Here is a 25,595-nt window from a genome sequence, read left to right on the forward strand (position 1 = left end):
TTTTGCTGTTTATGCAGGACAATAGTGGGGCTCTGCCTGTACCACTGGGTCAAGTCATGTCTTGTCAGATCCTGTATCCTCTTTCCATTGAGCCTGACGGTTATGAGTACCACAGGGGCCTGCATCGGGCCCCATGTTAAACACATTCACCCTGCAGTCACACCTGTCTGACGCAAAGAGAACAGGCTCATCTTTCACATCTAAGGACACACAACCTCAACCCCTGTGTACAACTTAAACAAAGTTCACAACATTTAGGTAAATGGTTACAGTGGGCGTTAGGAAGCAAGAAATGCTAAAGATCAGCTAGACATACGGAAAGGAAATTCAATGCTTCACTAACTTAGTTTCTCCATACTGTATTGCTTACAGGTATTTTGACACAAATCCTACCTAAATAGTCTATTTTGGTATCCAGCGGCTCAGAATCTGACTATTGAATTCTTTACTTCTGTACTTTTTTTTTTAGTTTAATTACAATTTTGTCCTCTGTATTTATTATAAAACTTAAATATGACGTTTTTGTATCTAACCAAAAACAAAAGTGTCTAATGTTGGCAATCCATTCATTTTTTCTGCCATTCACACATCTTTATTTTTTTTATTTAAAAGGTTATCTAAGGAGTAAAACCACTTAAACACAAGTGAAGTGGTTTTGACAAGATGATGCTTCATCCTACTCTAAAATTCACATTGATGTAATGGCTGACCACGCAACGAAATATTTCTGCAATGCACTTAACAATACATTCATGCCATTATCTATCAAGAAGGAATAATCAGCATGTGAAGCACTTCAGCTTTCTACATATGTGTGTGTGCTATGATCTTCAGAGACAGTAAAGATGAATTAGTGTGACCACTATGACAAATTTCCCACCAGCATTCCCTTTAAAGTATAACAAGCTCCCACAACCACCACCACCACCAAATACCCTCCTATACATGTACACAGGCTTAACGTCGTCTGGGCAGGCCGATCCCGCTGGTTCAGCGTCGGCACGGCAACGAGCACTATCCTGGCTAACATCTGCTGCACAACCCGGGGCCACTCAGAATGGGCCTTAATCCCCACACAGCCATGTTGTGGGGGAAAACATTCTTTCCTTTTAGTGAGTGCAGACAAACAGGGACAAGCGGCGTTGCTGGTAACCTGCAGGCAACCGGCCTCTTGGAAGGACCAGGAATGTTGTCGGTTACGTGGCCCCCAATTGTGCCACGGCCCATTATGGCTGTGCAGAGGGGTGTGACCGCCAGCATCGGCAGCAAGTTACCATAACTGGTCCAGTTGGATGGATTTAGGTTTTGAGGTTAATGAAAGGTGGGTTGGGTGGGCTGGGTCAGGGGGAGTTTGTCTGCCAGCCCTGTTATGCAAAAACAACAGCAGCAATGATAAAAACATGAACCACCTTTCAACCTCTCCAATGTGAGTTTGCTGCCCACCACATCAACTGGCTGTGAATTCAGGATACTGTTGCTGCAGCATTTTTGGTCATCCTTCACTGACTTTATTTTTTTTTAAGTGCTTGTTGCTGTCAACATCAGAGGGAATACAGAGTGAGTGTTCAGACTGAAAATAGATGCACAGTCAACATGTGGCAATTTGTTGCCCCCTTGTGACCACAGAGAAAAGAGCAGGTTCTACAAGAACACCAACTGCATCACTCAAGGACTCCATTTGTACAAAACGAGCTTCAGACACTCACCAAGAATCTTTGAAAGTCACAACACGATAACTCCCTACCTCTCTGAAACAAGTCAAGCCATGATCCTTCATATTAGTGTTTCTGATAAAGATCAGGTGGAGTGGTGACATGCAGCTGAGATGAAGACACAGCCCCATCAATCCGTCCATCAACCACTCTGAAATATGTATTTGTCTTAATATGAATTTTGATTCCATCAAATCCATTTCACGGACCATTTCCCTATGCAAACACTTCAGGGAGAGAGAGTGTGGCAAAGTGAAGGTGATGCTCACTCAGAGGAAGAAACACACCTCAGAGAACACTTCGCTGTGTGTATATTAAGAGATTTAATTGAATAGTTCTGCATCAGTGCCAAGAAGTTGGTCGGTGTGTTTGCAGAGGTCTGCGTTCTTTTTTGATTGAAGGCTTGGCTAAATCAACATTTGATCACACTCAAAATCTCCCTCAGGTTTCAAACACAGACAAAACAAAAAGACAGAAACTCAGAAAAAGTATATACAGTCTGTCCAGGTAGAATACTGAATAATTTATTCATCTAGGCCTTACCCTAAAAATGGCATAATCACATAATATCAACTCATATAGGACTGGTTACTTAGGGAGGCAATTAATTCATCATTTCCTAGCTCAAGAAAGACAGTTTAAAAATGTGCTCTGCTTAAAAGAATAAACAGCTGTGAAAAAAAAATGTTAATGCAATAAATAACTGCTAAGAAGGTATATATGCTGTGATTTCTGTCCTACAGAAATTAAATAAGGAAATTTCAAAATGCAAGTTGCAAACAACCAACTCAAACTCTTGAACAAATACTGATTCATCAAGAAACCATAGAAAAAAATCTGATTCAAAGCACAAGTGAGTTCATTTTCCAGCTCAATTTGCCTTTATTTATTGTTGCACTGCCTAAATGAGCCAAGATTTCAACACTTTTGTGATGTACCTATAACAATTTAAATTGGTGTTCAAGCCATAAAGTCAGGTGTTAAACCTGAGACTAGATTTGCTGCAGTTAGACATGTTCTGACAGCCTTCCGCACAAGTCAATTAATCAACTTTCCAAGTGATATTTACTTTCAAGTCCACTGATGGTGTCTACTTAAGGACACATACTGACACCTAGTGGATTGTAATAGTTACTGCAACTAAAAACAAGTTGGAGGATAAGACAATAGGTCAGTTTCAAACAGCATAACCCCTGTCTGCAGCAATGTAGGTAGAAATAGAAAAGGAACTAGCTCCTATATCTCATCTACAGACTCATCAAGAAATGCAAGACAAGAACATGATAACTTAAGACACAAACCCCCCATGTAGTACACTGGTTGATGGCACAGAGATGGGAGATGTCAGTGGAGATGATGTCATTATCTGCTACGATTGTGTTATGTTTGTGTTTGTGTTTATATGTGTGTACGTGTGTACGTGTGTGTATGCGTGTAAATGTAACCTGCTATCTCAACAGGTCTGCTAGTACACTGTGAGGACTATTTGGTCTAGAGAAGTAGATAAGAGGGTGATACTGAGGCCGCTGGGTGTGCTGGGCTATCTGCCTTCCAGCTGCAAATGTAACAGGGTCACTCAGGTGCACTCTGCAGGGACAAGTGGAAGAGCATGAGCAGATAAAGAGAGAAGAGGACAGAAAGGGTGGAGAAGAGGGAGTGGAAACGATGAGGGCACAAAAAAAGGAGGAGGTGAAGTGGACAAAGGGCAGGTCAGTGGAGGAGACAAGGTCTGTACTGAGAAATGTGCAGCAATTCATACCACTACACATCCATCAACATTTCCAGTGCTTGGAAAGAGTCTGTGTGTGTATGAAAAAAAAAAATCAGAAAGAAATCTGCTCCTGAACTCCAAGTATGTTCCAACTCCATATGCATGTGTGAACTTTCCTCACCCTCATCACTTCTATGGGGCTCCAGGTTTTGGCAGGTAGGCGGGACAAAACACCCACAATGCTGACTGTTTTCACAGCACACACAGAAAGGATCAGGCCGGCATGGCAAACTGGCACCAGATATTATCATGTGTGTCGCTGCTGTTTTTGGTCTCATTCCGATTTCCTTTTTACAAAGCCTAATCCCTCCCTCCCCCCATGTCAACAGGGGAGTCTTAACTACTCAAATGTAACATGATGATATGGAAAGCTTATGTTTTTAACAACAACCAACAATGGCAGCTTTCTTTTGTGGCTTAAAAGTACTAGACACCGCCAACTTTCAGTTCATTAAAGAGGCAAGAACGAAAGATCTTGAAAACACAAAAAGCGACTGGATAGTTTAGAGAATGTGAGCAATGAAACATTTCGGTCAAATGATACGGATTAAACAGAGTGTAGGGATACTGATAGTCAAGAGTCAGTGTCAGTATCATGTTTTTATTTTTTGGCATTGCTGACTTCACATGAACATTTAATACTAATGTTTGCACATACTCTTTTCACACGAGTAGATATATTCTGTCTGTAGGGTACAAGGAGTGATTAAAAAAAAAAAAAAAAATTGTAAAATCTTATGATGGAAAAATTAACAAAGTTTTAGTTTGGCCTGGGCGATAAAATATTGACAACAATTACCGCAATATATTTTTAATAATATCAGGATAAATACCATCAGAAATTATTTGGTCTTTTATGGTTAAACTATTTACAAAACATATTAATTTACAACTGTTTCTGAATTTGCTTTTTGTGTTTTTTGACTTGCTGCATTACTGAAATTTCATAATTCTCATCTTATTGTAATTGAAGCTGACTGTTTTTGCGCAGAAAATCCATTCTGTGATGCAGACTTTGACTAATCACTGGTGTTTTCAAGTGTGTAATGGACAGCTAGAATTACTAATGGCTGATCAGATTGACAGGACTCTACTGCTCTACTTCTTTGCTTGACACAGAGGCTTATAAAAGTTTCTATTCTTTCCATAGAGGGGTACCACGGCTCAAATTTTACAGATGAATATTTTTGATGTTTAACATTTTACAAACACATCATTATAACTGTCCTAAATTCTATCCACTCAGGCTCAAAAATCAACCTAAAAACTTGAAAAAAATAAAGACATGATAATTACCAACAGCAATGAATATGAACACTTTGACACTTTATATCTCAGCCCTATATTTAGTGCACTTAACATCAGAGAGCAACAAAAAAAACACTGAAGATGTGTTGGAAATCATTGTTGTTAAAAACAATCACTGACTGGTGTGTAGCGATGTCATGATAATGACATTTTAGGTGATAACTAATTGTCATACAAATAACTGCAATAAACAATTTAGTTCTTCTTTTGTCTGCTCATATTATGCTATTATTAAATAATAAGCCTCATGATAGTTTACATACACACATACAGGTGAGCTATTTACCTGCAGTGAACACTGGAGCACAAAAATAAAAAATACATTTCTTTTTGCATTTTAAGCTTTGCCAACAAAAACAGCTGCAGGCAGTCTTTACATAAATACCTTTAATATACAAAATGTCTTATTGAAACAGAAAGAAGTAAAGCCCCAGACAAATCACAAAGTGTGTAATAGATGTAGAAATAGTAATGGGAAAAACACCATTTACTGTCATCCAGGTGTGTTTATACAGATGGGTAAAATTATTTTCATGCTTATGGAAGAAAATTGTGATTAGGTCAAATAATTGTGATATAGGCCTACTGATGCTGTATTTACCCAATTCTGAGTATCTCAAAATGTCATTTTATTGCCCAAAATAATCAGCCAAGTGATTGATTGGTCTGTGAAGCATTGCCCACTAATAACACCAAGCCTTGTTAGCTCTCATCTCTTCTAGAAATGAATTAGAAAAGCAGTATACAGTGGTGCAATAAAGTATTTAGTCAGCCACTGATTTTGCAAGTTCTACTACTTAGAAAGATGAGAGAGGTCTGTAATGTTCATCAGAGGTACACTTCAACTATGAGAGACAAAATGAGAAAAAAAAAAAAAACAGGAAATCACATTGTAGGATTTTTAAAGAATTTATTTGTAAATTATGGTGGAAAATAAGTATTTGGTCAATAATAAAAGTTCAGCTCAATACTTTGTAACATAACCTTTGTTGGCAATGACAGAGGTCAAACATTTCCTGTAAGTCTTCACCAGGTTTGCACACACTGTAGCTGGTATTTTGGCCCATTCCTCCATGCAGATCTCCTCTAGAGCAGTGATGTTTTGGGGCTGTCGCTGGGCAACTCAGACTTTCAACTCCCTCCACAAATTTTCTATGGGGTTGAGGTCTGGAGACCAGCTAGGCCACTCCAGGACCTTGAAATGCTTTTTACGGAGCCACTCCTCTGTTGCCCGAGCGCTGTGTTTGGGATCATTGTCATGCTGGAAGACCCAGCCACGTTCCATCTTCAATCCTCTCACTGATGGAAGGAGGTTTTGGCTTAAAATCTCACAATACATGGCCCCGTTCATTCTTCCCTTAACACAGATCAGTCGTCCTGTCCCCTTTACAGAAAAACAGCCTCAAAGCATGAGGTTTCCACCCCCCTGCTTCACAGTAGGTATGGTGTTCTTGGGATGCAACTCAGCATTCTTCTTCCTCCAAACATGACAAGTTGAGTTTTACCAAAAAGTTCTATTTTGGTTTCAACTGACCACATGATATTCTCCCAATCCCCTTCTGGATCATCCATACGCTCTCTGGCAAACTTCAGACAGGCCTGGACATGTACTGGTTTAAGCAGGGGGACATGCCTGGCGCTGCAGGATTTGAGTCCCTCTCGGCATAGTGTGTTACTGATGGTAGCCTTTGTTACTTTGGTCCCCGCTCTCTGCAGGTCATTCATCAGGTCCCTCCGTGTAGTTCTGGGGTTTTTGCTCACCGTTCTCATGATCATTTTGACCCCATGGGATGAGCTCTTGCGTGGGGCCCCAGATCGAGGGAGATTATTAATGGTCTTGTATGTCTTCCATTTTCTTACAATTGCTCCCACAGTTGATTTATTCACACCAACCTGCTTGCCTATTGTAGATTCACTCTTCCCAGCCTGGTGCAGGTCTACAATTTTCTTCCTGGTGTCCTTCGACAGCTCTTTGGTCTTGGCCATGGTTGAGTTTGGAGTCTGACTGTTTGAGGCTGTGGACAGGTGTCTTTTATACAGATAACGAGTTCAAACAGGTGCCATTAATACAGGTAACGAGTGGAGGACAGAAGAGCTTCTTAACGAAGAAGTTACAGGTCTGTGAGAGACACAAATCTTGCTTGTTTGTGGGTTACCAAATACTTATTTTCCATCATAATTTACAAATAAATTCTTTAAAAATCCTACAATGTGATTTCCTGGCTTTTTTTTCTCATTTTGTCTCTCATAGTTGAAGTGTACCTCTGATTAACATTACAGACCTCTCTCATCATTCTAAGAAGGAGAACTTGCAAAATCAGTGGCTGACTAAATACTTTTTTGCCTCACTGTATGAATATTTAAGGTGGTTAAAATGGACATAATATATCCACAATGTGATCACACAGGACTGTGCCAGCCGACACCTTTTTGTCCCTCAGTGACCCCCATGACATACACAAGCACATGCCTTTACTGAGGGGAAAATGTAACAGGAGCTGAGAGAACAGTGCCAGCCCGTGGCAGCTGCTTCAAACAGCTCTGAATCAGGATATCACACACAGAGCCTATTGGAGAGGGAATGTCTGTCCCTGTCAATGGCAGCTGGAGAGAGAATTGGCCTTGGATTGGTTGTTAAGGCTGGGCTAATTTCTACTATTAGTGCTACAGACAGAGACGAGGAGGTAAGAATTAACGGGACACCAGCCAACCACTAGAAAGGATAGGGTCATAGTTTTAATCTATTGATAGCAAACTGTGAACCTGTTGATAAGCTGCATATTATATTTATTATTATTTATATGTGTTTTGTCTTAGCTATAGTGGCTACATCTCCTCTAAAAGTCATAGGTCAGAGTCACCTTCAGTAGACTGATGCTCAGATACTTAAGAAATCACATCCTTGGATTTGCAGTACAACTGTACATTCAGAGACTCCTAAGTGACCCAAAGGATTTCAGAGTCACGGTATCTCAACTCAAGTAACCACCTCTGGAAAACATCATCAGTACACCAAACGAGGAAAATTATTCTATAAGAAAGGTGTTCATCCCTCCAGTAGCTAACGGACTTGTAGAATCATAGTAAGGCACAATGATGCTGTTTTTGGACCATGACACAGACTCACCTGCCAAAGATTCTCAAAGCATGTCATTCATTTTCTATAGTATGCACATGGCCATATTTTCATCAATGAAAGTACAACCAGATAAATCTCAACATTGTTTTATTTAGAAAGTAACTTACAAAAGACTGCAACAGTCTAAAGATTCAACAGCTGGGCCTTTTTAACGCTGACATCTGTGTCACCCACCACAGTACATAAACACTGCAAAAGCAAAACATAAATCCTTTTTTGCCTTACAAGTAGAAACTTACCTTCACTGGTTTCTCAATTCAGTCATGGTGTTCATTTAGTGATGCATCTTTGAATTAAAAAACATGCTGTATATTAGCTTTTCCATAGTCATTCATTTGTATATTGTCTCAAGAAAAGCTATATTTGAGAATTATCCTTGGTGAACACACATTAAGCACCCTTGAGAGCAAATAATCTACAAGACATGTTATATAGTAACATTGAATCAATAAATCGGGTACTTTGATGTAAAATTGCGCAATAAAAAAGAGTAGAACTCATACACAAGGCAAACGTATCATTTAATAAACTATTTCAGCCATTGGTACTCAGTTCTAAGCTCTGAAACAGCCGAGGCAGCCAGAAGTGACAATGCCAGTAAGATGTAACACCATCTCTCCTGCTTTTTGTTCAAGTCATGTAATGAGGCTGTAATGAGGTCATAAAATATTGATGCACATGCTCACGTAACACTGAGCTTCTATTGTGGTCCTCTCATCCAAAAACAAGATGTTGAAGTGAAACACTTTACTCCCTCACTAAGGAGCTAAAGATGGACAGACCACTATGAAAACAGCTGGTCAAAACATTTCTATGAAAATGGACATTTTGAAGCAGATCATTCAAGTACATGACTAAGATATTCAGTGATAATGAATCACTGCAATAATTAAACCTTAATATAAGTATTTCACTTGGTATTATGATAAGATGCGTTTTTTTTATGTGAGCCCATGATTTAGGGCTTTGATAGCTAAAAGAGCTAAACTTAAAGCAAAGCAAACATTTCAAATCTTCTGGTAAAATGAAGCTAATGTTACTGAAACTGGCACACCATAGATAATTTTGGAGTTAGTCACACAAAATACATATAAAATTATCAATAAAAATAATAAAATTACACAGAAATACAGACCTGAGAGGGAGAAAAGGCAAACAGAGAGCAAGAAATAGGTGACAAAAAACAAAATTCTACCTTTATTGCCTCGGTTCTGTTGATTAGTCCTCGCTGTTTCACAGTGGCATTAGATGCTAATATTCAGTCGCCAGCCCGTATGATCTGTTTCACGCTCACTTCAAGGATAACTTAGTTTAAAACATCAGTCGCTATTCAGCCGAAGTAGTTAGCAATGTCCAAACTTAACCCCTTCACTTAAAGCATTAATATGTCGCCTGTTTTGTTCGATAAGCTTACGTTGAGTTGTACTGAGATAACAATGTCTGATTACACGTGTTCTATCCACCTGTTCCTATCTCTACAGGTAACGCTAAGCTAAAGTAACAGAACACACAACAGCTCTCCCTATGCTAGTCGGCTCTGCTGCTGCTGAATATAGGTCGCTTAGCAACTACGATTAGCGTCTTCAATGGCTGGGCTAACATGTTGCTAACAGCTAGCTTCTCCGTGATAGCCTGTTTACCAGCCACTTTGCTCTACGGCTACATATTTCTCGGTTGGTAATGCGTGGTTAAAACTCGTATCAAGATTTATAGCTTCCCAACGACTCCACAGTGTGACTTGTTGCAACATGCTCGACTTTTTTGCAAAGTACTACAATACCTATGAAAAACTACAACTACCTTGATTGCCGGTCTGCTGTCAAACAGTTAAAAGTGTCGTGGTAAAAAGAGGGCTTAAATACGGGCGAGCGTCAGACGGAAAGGAGCAGTTCAATCCTTCGCGTGAACATGGTGAGTACAGCTCTGTTTTCTCTTGTCAGAAGTATAACACAACAATTATTAAGATACAATAAACCATGTGCAATCTTCAAGTTCGTCATCGTCAGATATGCAACTCAACTTTTCCAGCACCAGTATTACTTTTCACAGTATGGCGCACCTCAGGAAACAGGACTTGGATTTATTAAAACTTCATGCGGCCATTGTTGAACAGTAATGTTATAGTTTTGGAGTTGGTGCTGGTTATGTCTTTAAGGCTGTATGAATGAATGTGTTGAATATAAAGATGGCGATGAACCTGACAACCTAAGTTGTCGTTTGTTATGTAATACTAAGTCCTGCGTGGAAGGCATGGAGTCTATTTTTGTTCTGACCTCTGGTTTAGCACATTTTGGAGACAAGAATAAACCCGGAGGTCACGCTGGGCTAAACAATTCAAGTTTATTGAACAGGCCATAGTTTTTTCACAGTTGTGTCATTGCTCTTAACACTGTTCTTTGCTTTGTGTTTTGCAGTCTGAGCCTATCAGAGTTTTGGTGACTGGGGCAGCTGGGCAGATTGCCTATTCCCTGTTGTTCAGCATAGCCAAAGGAGATGTCTTTGGTAAAGAACAGGTAAAGAGCGGCTTTGTTTTGTTCATGTAACACACTCCCATCTTTTAATTCAGTGTTGGATGCACTGTTAAGTGGCATCTACTGGACATTCTCCAAAAAATGACCGTGAATTGGTCCTTTTTATATCTGAGGGTGACATTGACCAGACTGCACCTGTCACTTCCCCCTCCTGAAATTAGCAGGGAGTGTCCTTGAAGTCAATGAAATGGAAATCTGCCAGCAGTCTTAAGCTAACTCTAAACCACTTGATCCAATTGGCACGCACTGTAGTCAGAGAGCCACATGGCTTAGGCTTTCTCTCTGTGCTCTCCAGTAAATCTGCATGTCCATATCCATGTCATATGTTCAAATCATTTAGGTGTGCTACAGTTCAGCATGATTTGAGTCTCATCCATCTCATTCTATTGATCTCATTGTCCATATCCTTACCTCCTCCTCAAAGCCAATTATTCTTCTCCTCTTGGACATAACACCCATGTTGCCAGTTCTGGAAGGTGTTGTCATGGAGCTGCAGGACTGTGCCCTCCCACTTCTGAGAGGTAACAATTTGAGTTTCCCTGCATATTACACATATAGTTGTACATTTTAAGGACATAGATTTGACTTTAGTGTAGAAGATATTCAGAGATTAAATGAATTAGCTCTGACTGGAATTTTTAATTTAAGAGGTAGAGGTGTGTGTCTCAACACTCAACTTTTATTGTAGGCGGCCTCTAGCAGTTCTGGTTTTGCTGGTCTGTGACTGTTTAACCATATAACTTTTTTAAGAAGGTGAAGTCGGTGTGGTCATCTACTTTTTGTTTTGTTTTTTTTGGGATATACCCTAGCCAGGATCTGTGTTAGAGATATGCCTGTATGTTAACACATATTTAGGCTTATAATTATTAATACAATTAAAATCATGAACTCAGCGACCCTTGTGCTAAATGCCAGTAGTTTTATTCTAAATATTGAAGGCACTAAGGACTAATTTAACTTAACTAATTTAGGTTCTGAGACACTTAATATGGACCATAGCTTTTTTCTTTAATGACTGTTATTCCTGTTGTGATGTCAGTTGTGAGGCGCCATTATCTGCCATCTCCATTGTGACCTGGAATTTTTCCCTTATAATGGTGCTACCCTTTGCTTTGTTTAGATGGGGGCTGTGAGAGGCCCCTGTATTAACCAACTGTGCAGCAAAGACAACGATCATGAACTGAGATGGGTCCAGCAATTCAGCACAATACTGGTCAAGCATGGAGTGTAGTTCCAAAATACATTTTCAAAACGCTATGTGTGTCTCAGACACAATGAATCGGTTATGAGGTTTGCTTCCAAACACTGAATTACGATAAATTTGATGGTGGTAAGAAGTTGAATTTTTATTTTGCTGTGTATCTCATGCACTTTTGTCTCAAGTTAATTGTTTACTCATTCATTTAATCAGAAAAACAGATGAGAGAACACTTACTTCTATTTGCCATCTTACTGCAAAAATGGATCTTCTGCATCAAAACACTAAAACATGTGAAGCTGGTTCATATTACAAACAGTTTTTAATTGTAAAACATTGTGATATCGATAAAGCATGCATATAAATTCATTTATTCATTCATTTAAACCGTCAGAAAACACAATGAGGGAGACCCATTTTTTCAGTTGTGCTGGGGCAGATGAAATAAATAGACGCAACTTGAGCCTGGTAGCAGTAAATAGAGTAAACACACTGGACATATCAGTTACAAAAATTATCAATGTTTTTCAGTGCTAAACATAAAGTGCAAATGTTTAAGGCACGACAAAAAGCACCACTGAGTATTCAGTTTCTGCTTCCATAGAGATTGTCCCCACTGACAAGGAAGAGGTTGCCTTCAAGGACCTGGATGCAGCCATTCTGGTGGGCTCCATGCCAAGAAAAGAGGGCATGGAAAGAAAGGACCTGCTCAAAGCTAATGTGGCGATCTTCAAGAGCCAAGGAGCTGCTCTGGAGAAGTATGCCAAGAAAACAGTGAAGGTAAACTGTTAATTTCATCAAGTCACCTCCATGAGCACACATTTCAGTAAGTCCTGCTAATTGTCAGCTGCTTACTGTAATTTCTTAACAACGGTGTAGAATTGTTTTCACTGCTTGCAATTTGTCAGGTTTGCACTTTTTTAGTCCAATACGTTGCATTAATTCAGGGATGCATAGATATATCAGCCAAGGTGTATGTTTTGTTTGTTTTTTTATGCTTATATGTACTTAAAAAAAAAATAAAAAATAAGGGGGCGACACTGTGGTGGATAGCGCTCATGCCTCACAGCAAGAAGGTCCTGGGTTCGATTCCAACACCAGTCGATGGGGGGTGGGACCTTTCTGTGTGGAGTTTGCATGTTCTCCTTGTGTCTGCGTGGTTTCTCTCCGGGTACTCCGGCTTCCTCCCACAATCCAAAGACATGCACTAATAGGTTAATTGGTTAATCTAAATTGCCCATAGGTGTGAATGTGAGAGTGATTGTTTGTCTCTATATGTCAGCCCTGCGATGAACTGGCGACTTGTCCAGGGTGTACCCTGCCTTCGCCCCTATGTAGCTGGGATAAGTTCCAAGCAACCCCTGTGACCCTAGTGAGGATAAAGCGGGTTCAGAAAATGAATGAATGAATGAATATGTACTAAAAAAATGCATAAATCAAATGAAATGAGCAATGTCAGAGTTATTATAAATCTAGGCTGCATTTTTAAAATGTGCTTGTGTATTTTCAGGTTCTGGTTGTGGGAAACCCTGCCAACACCAACTGTCTGATTGCAGCCAAGTCTGCTCCTTCCATCCCTAAAGAAAACTTCTCCTGCCTCACCCGTCTGGACCACAACAGGGCTCGCTCTCAGGTGTTTCCCATCATATTCCATACTGCACTTTAACCTTTTTACAAACTACATCTCTAGATGGTCAGCAGTTAAAGTCCATACAACTAAAATTTGTAATGTGTCCTTTTTCCCTTGGACGATGTAGGTGGCGATGAGATGCGGCGTTCCTGCCACCCATGTAAAGAATGTGATCATCTGGGGCAACCATTCGTCCACCCAGTACCCAGATGTGCATCATTGCCTTGTCAACATGTCAGGGAGTGAGCTGGCCTGCTTTGATGCAGTCAAGGATGATGCCTGGCTCAAAGGAGACTTTATCGCTGTAAGTGGAACAGATTTGGATTCGGTAGAAATCATTTGGTTTGTGACAAATGCACATGGTTCCGGTAGGTAGCCACTGTAATCGTACAGGAAATGGAACATGATAATACTAGATTATTATAGTTAATATTATTAAGAAGATTTTTTTCATTATACTCACTACTGTAAGTTAGATTTTGGCAATATTTCACATTTAGTCATTTACTAAAATGAGGAGAATGATCTTGGGTGCCTACAGCAATAATGATTCTATAGATCTTCTATGATTAAAGATGTGTGTGTGTGTGTGTAAAAATCCAGGTATTTACGATTTGTGCATGAACATGTAAAACACAATTTGATTGTTTAGTAGATCCCTTCAACTATGAAGCTGTAATTAGTGTTTGGTGTTTTGATATAACATAAATTAGATGTTGGAACTGAATCTAGACCTGAGAACAGCCGCTGATGAGTCTGTTAATTTTTTATCATAACGCAAATCAATAAATGTATTAAGTGTTAATTTACCATTGAATCTGACTGTCAGTGATGTGCTCTTAAACACTAGTTTCATGTTAATGCATATGCATCTGCATTGTAGACAGTGCAGCAGAGGGGCGCTGCAGTCATCAAGGCCAGGAAGCTGTCCAGTGCCATGTCTGCTGCCAAAGCCATCTGTGACCACATGAGAGACATCTGGACAGGCACACCAGAGGTAAAGACAATGCCAGACATACAGTAGTTACATGGAAATGTACGGATATAGCCACATTTTATCAAAAAAAGCAAAGCTTTCATCTGCAGTTTTTGTTATTAGTGTTGTAAAATTTAACCCCCCCCCCCGCCATGCATCAGCTTTTGTACTCAGTCAATAGCAACTAGCATCTGAACCAACTTCTTTAAAATAAAACAAAACTATGTAATTTGTCCTTTAGACAAGTACATTTTCCATTCTTTGTTTCTGGTTTAACATTGGTCTACTGTACTTGTCATATTTGTGCATGCTCACACCAACATGATGTGTCCTCTGCCTTAATTTTCATATTTACCAGTAGTATAGCTAATGTAATATTTATTCTGAAGTCCAAGTTCTTCAGAGTAGAGTAAGGGAACTTCATTTTGGACAGTCGTCATGTGACATTTAACAGCTTCTTAAAACCATCTTTAGTAATGTGATGACTGATACTATTCTAAGAAATATGCTATCTTCCATTTCAGGGTGAGTTCATATCTATGGGTGTTTACTCCTCTGGAAATTCCTATGGGGTACCAGAAGACCTCATCTACTCATTCCCTGTCCAGATCAAGGTAAGACCCTTTAACATTTTAAACCAAAGCACATACTTTGGTGTTAGTTCAGTGAATGCTTGCTGTAGTTTCAGAAGTGGTCTTCCTTGACTTTCTTGTCATGGTGATATCCATGGGTTGTCATTTTTGGGGTTTTTTTTAGTCCTGAGAATGAACAATGAAGTAGAAGGTGTTTTTATAGGCGTATGCTAAATGATAATCCAGAACATCATAACCAGAAATAAAACTTGGGTTCAGTCAACTGGACTTTTAAAAAGTGCAAAGTTATTAAAATTCATTAATTAAATAAATGGACTTAAAAACCACAAATCAAATATTAAGTAAAAAGACTAATGAACCTAAAATACCGTCCAACACTACAGTGACAGTTGACTAGTTTAGTGGTTCAGTGGCCAGATGGATGTTGGGTAGACTTTTTCCGAACATGCTACAAATTGTAGGACCATGAAAAGATGTTGGTCAGGCCAGTGTACTTAATTTTGTAACTTGTCAATGCATAGGATATAAAATTGTTACCTTGTTTGTAATGACACTTTGTTCCCACACTGTAAAACTTTGAAAACAATGCTCTTATTTTTTTTCTTTTACAGGACAAGTCCTGGAAGATTGTGGAAGGCCTGGCCATCAATGACTTTTCCAGAACTAAGATGGATGCCACAGCAGCTGAACTGATGGAGGAGAGAGACACAGCTGTGACTTTCCTGAGTTCAGTATGACTAGACCCTGCAACACCATCTGACCAGCAGTTGGGCAACTCCACAACTCCAGACGCACGTCTGTAAAATAACACTCCGCCGATCCCTGCTTTACTCTGTGTGTGTCTGAAGAAATCTGTGTTTATGAGTGTAAAGTTGGATTTATACTTGTGCATTATGTTTTGTAGGCCACAGTTGCAGTTTCTGAACTGATTAAAATCAAGTGTTGATGTACTGTATAGATCGATTCCTACACTTCAAAATGCATAAGTATAGCTTCACCTTATTAGTATGTCCATAAAACATATTACCAACTGTTACAAGTGGAATTTTTCCGGGGGTAAATGAAACCTGGATTGTTGTTACACAGTTCAGAATGCACTAAGTCCTCAAACACTGGAACTGATAACTTTTGAATCTGATATAATAAAATATTTGACAATAATCTTAGTATGTTTTGTTCATTTGCAATCTGTGACATCTGACTAAAGGACTGGGGATGATGGGCAAGTTGGTGATCCACTTGTCCAAAGGTGAAGGTAAGGCCAATAATGTACTGTGTCGTGGCTTTGTGACAGACTGTCAACCTGCCTGGGGTTCAACTCAACTCTAGCACAAGTTCAAGGTTCACAGTGCTCAGCAACTTTAAGACTGGGTCAAGCAACTGATGAACTGTGTGAACCTTTAGTTCTCAACAAAAATATCAGTATGTTGATCAAAAATGGTTTGGCTCCTTGGATGTACTTGTCACTATTTGGCATATACCTACTCCTGCTGTAAATACAAAAAGACTAAGAACTCGCATTGAAATTCAGTCAACAAAATAAACATGAGACCTAAATCAACAATATTTTTCCACTGATATCAGAGAAGGGCAGAACAGTACAGAGTTATTTAAATGTATGATTTAATTTTATTGCAGTCCAGTTTTATTAGGAAATGACTACGTAAACAAATGTAATAAGTTATACCATCTTGAAGTTCACTTACTTACTTTCACAGAATAGCTTGTAATTTGTAGCCTACTGCTACTTGTGTTCAGAGAATACAAGTGGACAGAAACATGCATTAATTCCCACTGTTTGCTGATTTTCTGAGAATTGTTAAAATGTAAAATACATTTGGATGGAAACCTAATATAAACCCTCTTGAACTGTATTCCTGTCAAAGTCAGTATGTGGGAATATAAATGGATAAAAGTGATTACCATAATCGTTTATTCTTAAGTAAAATATATTAACATTCTCTGTATTTCTCCCATACTAATTGATAAGAAGGCTGAAGGACTGACAAAGCACCAACTCCACCAGAGGGGGGCGGCATTTTCTCATTTTTCTGCTAACAGCAAGGGGTTAGGATTATGTAACTTCTTGAATTACTATGAACACTCAGTAGTTGTAATCAGGATGTGTCATTGCTCTTTCAAACAATTATGCAAAATGGTCAACGGAAAAAAACAGAAATATGGATAATTTTTATTAACTAGGGAATAGCGGTGCACTGGGTGAAGGAGGGATTTGTGTTAGCTAAATTACAACAGCATATACATAAGGGCTGATTTATTAGCAACTAAAAAATATTAAGTTGCAACGAGTTAAGTCTTAGTTGTGTTTTAGTATTTAATGTTCTATAATTTTGGCAATCTTTAACCCGGAATTGTCAAAAACTGTAGTCTAACGTAGCGAATTCTGATTGGTCATCAGAACTGCGTCACATAAATCTGCGCTGTGATTGGCTGCTCTCCTCCAGCACCCTTCCCGTTCCCTCCTGCTCGGAATGGCAATGTAGTGTAGGATATCTTTAAAAAAAAAAAACAAAAAAAACTACTTATCATCTTTTTTATTAAGTTTTTGCTGATAACCTGTTGAGATTCCACCAGGGGGTGTTGAACGGAAGCAGGGGCACGGCATGCTGAGGTGAACGCGTGTCAAAAAAAAAACCCAAAAGATAAATTTGTGAGTCCTGCTGTCTTCTCTGCGGGCTTGCTGTGGTCCTTAGCCCCGCTGACTGGACAGGCCGACCCCTCGACTTTTCTTCCGCCTTCATCCTACACTAATACAGTAAGAAACAGCTTCAAATTCTTTCTAGTACTGTGTTTTTGGTGTTAACCCACGTCCCCGCGCGTGATATGTTGAGGTTCCGCACTGTTTTAAGGTTAGCTCGCGCGTAGCCCCAGTTACATTTATCAAAATCGTCCGTTTTTTTTCCCTCTTGTGTGATGTTCACGGAACGGTCGTTAACGTGAGTGTTCAGGCTGTGCACACTTAAAACAGCGCCAATGTTGTTTGTTCCTTAAGTACAAGCTGTTCATTTCCATCCATCATTCATTAATTTCCGCAGCCTCTAGCTTGTGAAGTTCTCGACAAGCCAAAACGATTATGCGGATGGAGTGTATGTAGCTCACATCTTCTGTTAATAATTGCCAGGTTAAGTGGAGCGGACTGGGGTAAAAGTGGTTGGAGACGCCGACAGTGTGGCAATAAGGAAGGAAATAAATGAAAGGAGGCAGGGAGAGAGGCGATAACTGGACCAGAGGTTGGGAGTCACATTGAGGATTTGTGACGTCGTTTACAGTATAGGGGCTGGAAAATGAAAAAGAGGCATCGCAAGCAATAAAAAATACCAGTCTGTCTTCCTCTCCATTAAGACAAGAGTGTCCGGATGAACGTATCCCTTTGCTTTTTTATCAATAGAGGACATTTTATCCTCTATCAAAGCGTCAGTTCTGGATGGACGAATTAAAGACAAGGAAACTTTTTCTTTTTTTTTAACTGATGTATGGTCGATCACACTTGGACAGTCAACGTTCTGTGGGCTCATTTTTTCCTAGCTGATCAGTGTTGGATTTGTTTTGTTATTTAACCGTATGTGTTGCTGAAGGCAAGGTGAAACATGGCACTTTATGTAGAAGGTAAGTGATGCAGGAGTGGACAGTACAGCTGCTTTGGAACCTCAGATGGAATCACACTGAACCTCGGTTTAAAGCAGATGCAGTTACTCAGGACACTTGTTTTGCAATTAATCAAATCAGAAGTGGCAAACATTTTTTCAGTTTCTCCAGTGGATTTCCTACCTTCCAAGCACACAATCTGGTTTTCCATTTATTTAAATATAACATATATTTAGATTTTCAGGGATGTCAGATGAGGCAGTGTGTGATTCCTCACATGTGGCAAGATTTCTGTTGTAAGATAAATGACTGTCCTATGGCAATGCAGTTTATAGCACAGTGTGATGCCTTATGTTAAGTAGGAATGTAGAGCTGGGGTGATCCATTCAGTAGTTCAGCAACATGAGGAATTGGTATACTGTTTAAAGCAAAAATTGGTAATTTTCCTCAGTTCTGGCTTCTCATAATGTGTTTTGCTTTATAGCTTTTGATGTGTTACAGAAAAAATTACATGTTGTGTAAGTTGGGTTATGATTGTGTTAAGTCGTCTTCTGTTTTATACTGTTTGTATGAAAGCATTTAAGATGAATTATTACAGGTGGCATAACATTTTACAAATCTGTTAACAGGTAGTGTCCAAAGGTTAACATTGGTCATCTATACAGAAATACTGTATTTTTGTAAAAATAAATAAATAAGTAATAATAATAATAATAATAATAATAATAATAATAATAATAGCATAAAGGGTCTCCATTTACTAATTAATTATTTAGTTTGATGTGATTTACACTTATTTATTCAGACATTTGTCACTTGAACTTAATGTTAAGTTCATTTATTTGCCTTTTTAGTCTCAAAATGTTTTGTGATATCAGCCAATTCAGAGGCTTTCAGGCTTTTTTACTTAAAACTATTATTATTATTATATCAGCCTATAAAAATCCACTACTGGTTGACCGCTAGTTGTCAATAAATTTGCCATCCATTAGTATATCAGTGCTTTGTAATGGACTTGTACTATTAATTATTTAGTGCAGCAGTTAATCGATAAATCAACAACTAGCCTAATTTGAAAACTACCCTACACACCTTTTAAGATACACTAACACTACTCAAAGTGCTTAAGGCTTATACTTGTTTTAGTAACATATTCTCTTTGTATTTGCATGTCTCCATTTACATACTGTACACAATTATTCTGCCTAGTGAATAGTTTACATGTCACTGTCAACAAGGCATGATTTAAGCTTAGAAACCAAATCTAATGTACTTTAAAATATGGTGTCAATTTCAGACTATTTCTAAATGTTTCAGCCACTTCACTATTACTTAAAAGCCTTTTGAGTACAAGTGAACATCCAAAAGTTGACTGTTTAATCATACTTACCCACTGACAGAATTATCACAGACCTTTATTTTTCTTTTCTTTTTTTTTGTTGTTTTTTTTTTTAGATTCAACACAAATGTTCATTTGCAATTTCAGGAAATGACTGAACAGAATGGAAAAACGTATTTGTTGGCAAACCAGATTTGGGTTTAACCTTGTATTACTCATTACTAGTTTATGATGAAATCATGCCAACGTTTTATTGAGGAGTTTGCTTCCTGTTCTCCAGAAACGATGAGTTATTCTTAAGTGAAGATTCTTTCTGCTTCTGCTTATGATAAGAAGACTACTGAATCACAGACACTTAACAGTCCAGAATTTCTAGATACCAGATGACATAGTGAGTCATGTGGTGAACCCCAAGCTCTTCTGTTGGACAAAAATGTATTTGTCATCCAGACACACTAGCAAGTAGGCCTAATATTAATACTGGTTACTAAACTGAACATTTAACTCTTTTATTGTAAAGATAGTAAAAACATCCTGTTTCTTTTCTGCCGTATCCTGTCATTATTATGATACAGTTCCTGTTTTTTAACATTTTTCTTATGTTTTTATCTCAAACTCATTTGCTCACCAAAGCTTGCCAGTGTGTAAAGAAAAGTCCTATTTAAAAAAATGCTTGTATGCTTTTCTTCTCTACACATGCTCCAGGGTTTATGGGACACATTCAGTGTTTATGCTTCAATAATCTCAAGGCTGTAGTAATTTGTGATAAGAAGCCAAGCCTTCTTTGTACCTCAGACCTGTTGCATCATCACTGACAATATATTCATAATTAAACCCACATTCTCAGATACCATTGCTATATTTTAATGCTTATATATTGTATATGTGCCATATACGCTGTGCTTTAATACTAGAATGCACTCAAGTTTATATTTTTAGGGGTCAGATAAGTTTCATATCTAACTTGAAAATAAAAACTGAGAAGAGCTTATGACAATGTCATTTTACTCAAAGTATTTTTGGGGGGGTATATGTACGATTGGCTATAGGCTCTTATTATCTTCAGCGCACCAAGCATAGTATCCTGTCATGATTTTGATTGAAAATGACTTAAGTAGTTTAATATGCTGGTGACTCTTTGGACAGAATAACTTTTTTGTTGATATATTATTCTTTCTTCTGCCAAAATAACCTCATCTAATTGATAATGCTTTTCTTTTTCTAATCACATTTCCATTTTATGTGATTTTTCTCCTGCTCATTTGGAGGTTGTGGTTGATCCGGCTCATCACCATAATGTGACTACTCCTCATACGCAAATTGTGATGACAACACTTTGACGTAAAAGTGTCAGCCTTAAATCAAGTTGTTTTTTTTTTCTCTTCATTTCTAAAAAGGCCAAAATGATTCCCATGTATTGCTTTTGGCGATTCTGCCTCAGATTAACAGAAAACATACAATTGCATGATGTTTGTTGGAGTCTACCACTGTGAGAAACACAGTTAACTTGCAACTTGTGCTTTATAAAACTTTGCATTTGGTTTCGTAGGTTTGAGAAAAGGAGTGGCCAACGGAGGGATGGCTCAGTTCCAGGAAATGATGCGGCAGCAGCTGGAGAGCTCTATGCACACGGAACTGGAGAAACTGCTGGACACCTCCACCGGGGCTGAGAGAGATGTACACTTCCTCCTTCTTCCACTCTCTACCTCCTCTGTGTTTCTCTGACCATCTGGTTGTGATTATAAGGCTGGTGGAGCTACAGATGAAGTCTGGGAAAACATAGGAGTGACACATACTGTAACACAGTGCCAATGAGGGTTCCACCTACATGCTTACACATACACACAGCACAGCATACGTCATACTATTACAGCGGGTGAGGTTTTTAAGCAAATACACTTTTGACCTGACTTAGATCCTGGTTTGATTGAAATCTTGAATGAATATTGTGGCTTGCAGATTGAGTGCTGGTGTTAATTTTTATACTTCAAAAAAGTTTTCACCAGTGTTATAATCTTGAATGAATTGTAGTGTTTTAAGTGGATATTTCTAGTAAATGAATGAATTAGATCCAGACTTTCTCCTAAACAGAAATGAAAGTCACACTTCAAATCTGAGTGTCATTTAAAGCCCATGTATGTAGTTAGCGCTTCTATAAGTTGCTGTAGACCCTGAGAGGAAGATACTACTATACACAGAGATAAATACAAACACAGAACTTTGCAGTTATTCTTAAAGAAAAATAGATGCTTGTCAAACTGTTAACCATTACCAAAGATAGCAGGCGTGGTCTGGATATTCATATGCACTTCCAGAGAAGCATCTGTGTAAAAATGCCTGTATAAACGTAACCACATGCAACACAGTTATCTCATACCCTCCAGAAACAGATTATTCTTGCTTTCAGTTACAGATAAAATAATTTAATATATACTGTATTTTTATTTATAGATTTAATGTCAATGTATCACTAACCCTTTTTCCATCTTATGTAAACACTTATTGTTCTACTTATAACTCTGTAAACTGAAGCCAACTGCTGTGAGATGAGTAAAGATCAAATCAAATTAAATTTCTGTTTTTGTTTTTGTTTTTTTTCCTTAGGTGTCAAAGAAAGACTTTGAGGGCTTCAATAATCTTTTTCACAGATTTCTGCAGGTGAAGGGGCCCTCAGTGGAGTGGATCAAAATACAAAGACCTCCAGAAGATTCGGTAAGTCTCTTTGTGAAAGTGTGCTTGTGTCTGAAGAAAGTCTGTTCTTTATCTAGTCTGTTCTTTGTTTGTATTCATGTAAAATAACACATCATGTTTCTGTATCTTACGAGTGCTCTTTATTTGACATACTTTATTTTGAGTGGTGTGTATACAGAGAGATCTTATCCAAATATTCACACACTGACTGTTGCATTGTTATGGCTTAAGTACCCTGAGCTGAAAAACAATAGAAGAAAAAACAAAAACATGCATTAAGCAAAAGTATAATGAAATTATTTTAATGCCTGTTCACATTTTAGCTAACAAATTTGGTCCTCATTAACATGGACACTGACAGGCCAGAGTACAGACCCAGCCACTTCCATCTCTATTCATGCCCCTGGCTCTTGAATAGCCTCTCAAAGTTACAATAATGTATGATTTAGTAATTATTTTAGTAATTTGACCGTTTTAATTACTGATTGCTGTTAAGAGTTTGTCGAACCTGACTCTACTGCACTGTTCTGTGGCTTGTCACAGAAGTAACACGGTAGCTCTCCTTACTGTGGCTTTACTTTTCCATAGCAGTGTGAAATAGGTCGACATACATTGTTTAAGTATTTTGATTTGGACATAGAGGAGAAAACTGCAGAAAGAATGGGTATGTTTTTATGTTGTTCCACTTTTTCTCCCCTGATTTCAGCCTCCTGCTGCTTTAAGTTTTGAGGCCTCTGACAAAGGTTTTCTGAAGCACTTCACAAATGCATGCACGTCTCTATGTTTGCTCGTCTGGTTAACTCAGATAAACTCAGATAATAATAGCAGAGAAACTGAGGAATACAGATTGCTCCATAAACCTGATATGAACAAGCAGCATTGCTCAAAAAACACAGTTGTTGCAGGCAAGTGTTTACAAATTGCAGTAGTTCACACAATCAGAACTGACCTTTGAGTTTGCGTAGTAGTGTTTGCTGTTATGCTGCTTGAACTCAGAGGTTGAGAAAAGGTATAAATAGGAATGAGAGCTGGGGCTGCGTTGTGGCTCACGTGATACAACAGTACCATATAGGCTGTCATTCCACTATTCCCTCTCCCTGCATTTCCTACTCTCTCAAAATTATCCAATAATGGCAATAAATGCCATAAAGTAAATATAAAAAATTGTATTTAGAGCTTCCAGTTTGACCATGAGTCAAAAATCTGTTTCCCACCCTGTTTCTGAGTCCCACCTCAAGATTTCATCAGTCATTAGGTGAGCTGTCCATCATGGCTCAACTAATGCCATAAACATCACTCCTTCAAGTCTTTTTCTGCAGTTTTTTTGTAGTTGTTGCTATGACTTTTCACTTAATAGATGTCATGCAGCACACATATGGTAGCTTTCACAAGTAAACATATGACTCACTATATCCTGGCCCTGACAAAAACCAGGCAGACTTGGAATGTGAGCATGGATGGACAGTATAGTCTCAAACTGAATGTGAAAATGATAAATGCAATTATATCCTATAAGTGTAATGATGTTTGATATGACAAAGGTTGTATCTATCCAATTTCATCAGTTTAATCTGACTTTAAAAGAGGCATGAATTCCAAGAACCAACTACATACCGTTTTTGTTCCATGTGTTTATTATGAAATGTAGTTTTTAGTTTCTTTGACGTACTGGACTGCAGTACAGAATAGATCATTTTGTATCGCTGTGGTGTCTCATAGCCTACTTAGACCCAGGAAGTCACATGAGCATGGAGCCAATAGAGGATGTTCATTCTCGTCTTGCCTTGCTCCTCTCCTGGTAAATCATTCTTGTTTTATTGGTGGTCTGCAGCTGACTCTTTGTTTCATACAATTTCCACATAATTCAAATCTAAAAGTCTTGTGGTAACACTGATCTCTAAAAGTCACAGTAATATAAAAGAAAAAGAAGAGGTTTGAATTATTCTCTTTGTTTTGTTTTTTTTGTTTGTTTTTAAAGCTGCAGGGACTCATCTTTATGACACTTACATTGAATGCCATGATATACCTACATTAGGTGTAATACCACTCTCTTATCTTTACCTCCGCCAGGAGGTATTGTGATCACTTTGCTTTGTGCGTTTGGATGTTTGTTTGTTTGTTTGTTTGTTTGTTAGCAGGATAAGTCAAAAAGTTATGGACGGATTTTCATGAAATTTTCAGAAAATGTTGATACTGGCACAAAGAAGAAATGATTAAATTTTGGTGGTGATTGGTGGGGCATACTGATCTGCCTTGGCAGAGGTCTGCACTCTCCGAGTGCTTTTCTTGTTATAAGTTTTTACCACTTTTCTCTTTTCTCCAATATTCTATTTCTAAATAGTTAACCCTACACGTAAACTACAGGAGAACTTTGTTAAAGTTGGATTTAAATGGGTTAGTTGCATGAATGATGGAACAATGTGTCTACTGTCCCCCATGTCCCATTTGTTCCATCTCATTTCCATTTGGAGTATTACTGGAGCAGATAAACGATTGTCAAGTCATAATCAGTGCAGCCCGATAGACAGCAGGATCATAGCCAAGAGTGGGATGACATCAGTGATGAACTGTTTGCTGTGTGCAGTTTAGGAATTAACTCGTGCTGTCATCTGGGGAAAATCCTGAGCAGAAGAATAAAATGTGATACACGTCCAAGATCATCTGCAAACAAGCATTGACATGTAATGACACCCACAATGAGAGGATTTACTGGAGAATACATTCTGGTTCAGCGTGCAATATATGCAATTTAGCAACATGAAATAATTCCCACCCTTTTTTTTTTCTTTTTTCAATTTCACCAGATATTTTTAAAATGCATAGAGAGCATGGGAAACTAAGGTTTAGATAACCTCTAAGTGTTCCAGTAGTAATTATATACCTTTGTAGACTCCTAAGTTTTCTCCAATAGTAGACGGTGTTTCCTGGAGTCGTGTGTGGAACAGCATTTCCCTGTTCTCTGTCGCTGTAAAGATATATTTTGTAGACCGTCTTTGGTTGCCATCCACAAGGGTTGCTTTCACTAGTCTCCTTTAGTGTCCTAAGCACTCAGTTGCTGTATTTTGTGTGACTTAGACAAGAGCGAACGGTTTAGGAGAGTT

General features: G+C 38.4%; 3 protein-coding genes across 4 annotated transcripts in view; 2 read left to right on the forward strand and 1 right to left on the reverse strand.

The window, feature by feature from the left end:
- The window catches only part of wdpcp (WD repeat containing planar cell polarity effector), a 78,640-nt gene extending 69,032 nt beyond the window's left edge, over nucleotides 1–9,608 (reverse strand). The window contains exon 1 of the mRNA XM_030155771.1: nucleotides 9,126–9,608. The gene's annotated coding sequence lies outside the window, so the exon portion shown is untranslated. The remainder of the gene's footprint in view (nucleotides 1–9,125) is intronic.
- A 121-nt stretch (nucleotides 9,609–9,729) lies between these two features.
- On the forward strand, nucleotides 9,730–16,019 carry mdh1ab (malate dehydrogenase 1Ab, NAD (soluble)). Its single transcript, XM_030155773.1, has 9 exons — nucleotides 9,730–9,841; nucleotides 10,345–10,443; nucleotides 10,886–10,982; nucleotides 12,264–12,439; nucleotides 13,170–13,292; nucleotides 13,417–13,593; nucleotides 14,173–14,286; nucleotides 14,790–14,879; nucleotides 15,470–16,019. The coding sequence occupies exons 1-9, from the start codon at nucleotides 9,839–9,841 to the stop codon at nucleotides 15,593–15,595; spliced, it is 1,005 nt and encodes a 334-aa protein (XP_030011633.1). The 5' UTR covers nucleotides 9,730–9,838; the 3' UTR covers nucleotides 15,596–16,019.
- A 1,303-nt stretch (nucleotides 16,020–17,322) lies between these two features.
- Nucleotides 17,323–25,595, forward strand: part of ugp2b (UDP-glucose pyrophosphorylase 2b) — a 35,859-nt gene continuing 27,586 nt past the window's right edge. The window contains exons 1-3 of one of the 2 annotated variants that reach the window (XM_030156082.1): nucleotides 17,323–17,634; nucleotides 21,353–21,480; nucleotides 22,408–22,515. In XM_030156082.1, the coding sequence (XP_030011942.1) occupies nucleotides 21,382–21,480; nucleotides 22,408–22,515 (207 nt within the window). In that variant the 5' untranslated portion in view covers nucleotides 17,323–17,634; nucleotides 21,353–21,381. Of the gene's footprint in view, nucleotides 17,635–17,926; nucleotides 18,486–21,352; nucleotides 21,481–22,407; nucleotides 22,516–25,595 lie in introns of those variants that run through there. The other variant, XM_030156081.1, reaches the window with a different exon arrangement.

Source organism: Sphaeramia orbicularis, chromosome 15, assembly GCF_902148855.1.
Source record: "Sphaeramia orbicularis chromosome 15, fSphaOr1.1, whole genome shotgun sequence".
NCBI lineage: Eukaryota > Metazoa > Chordata > Actinopteri > Kurtiformes > Apogonidae > Sphaeramia > Sphaeramia orbicularis.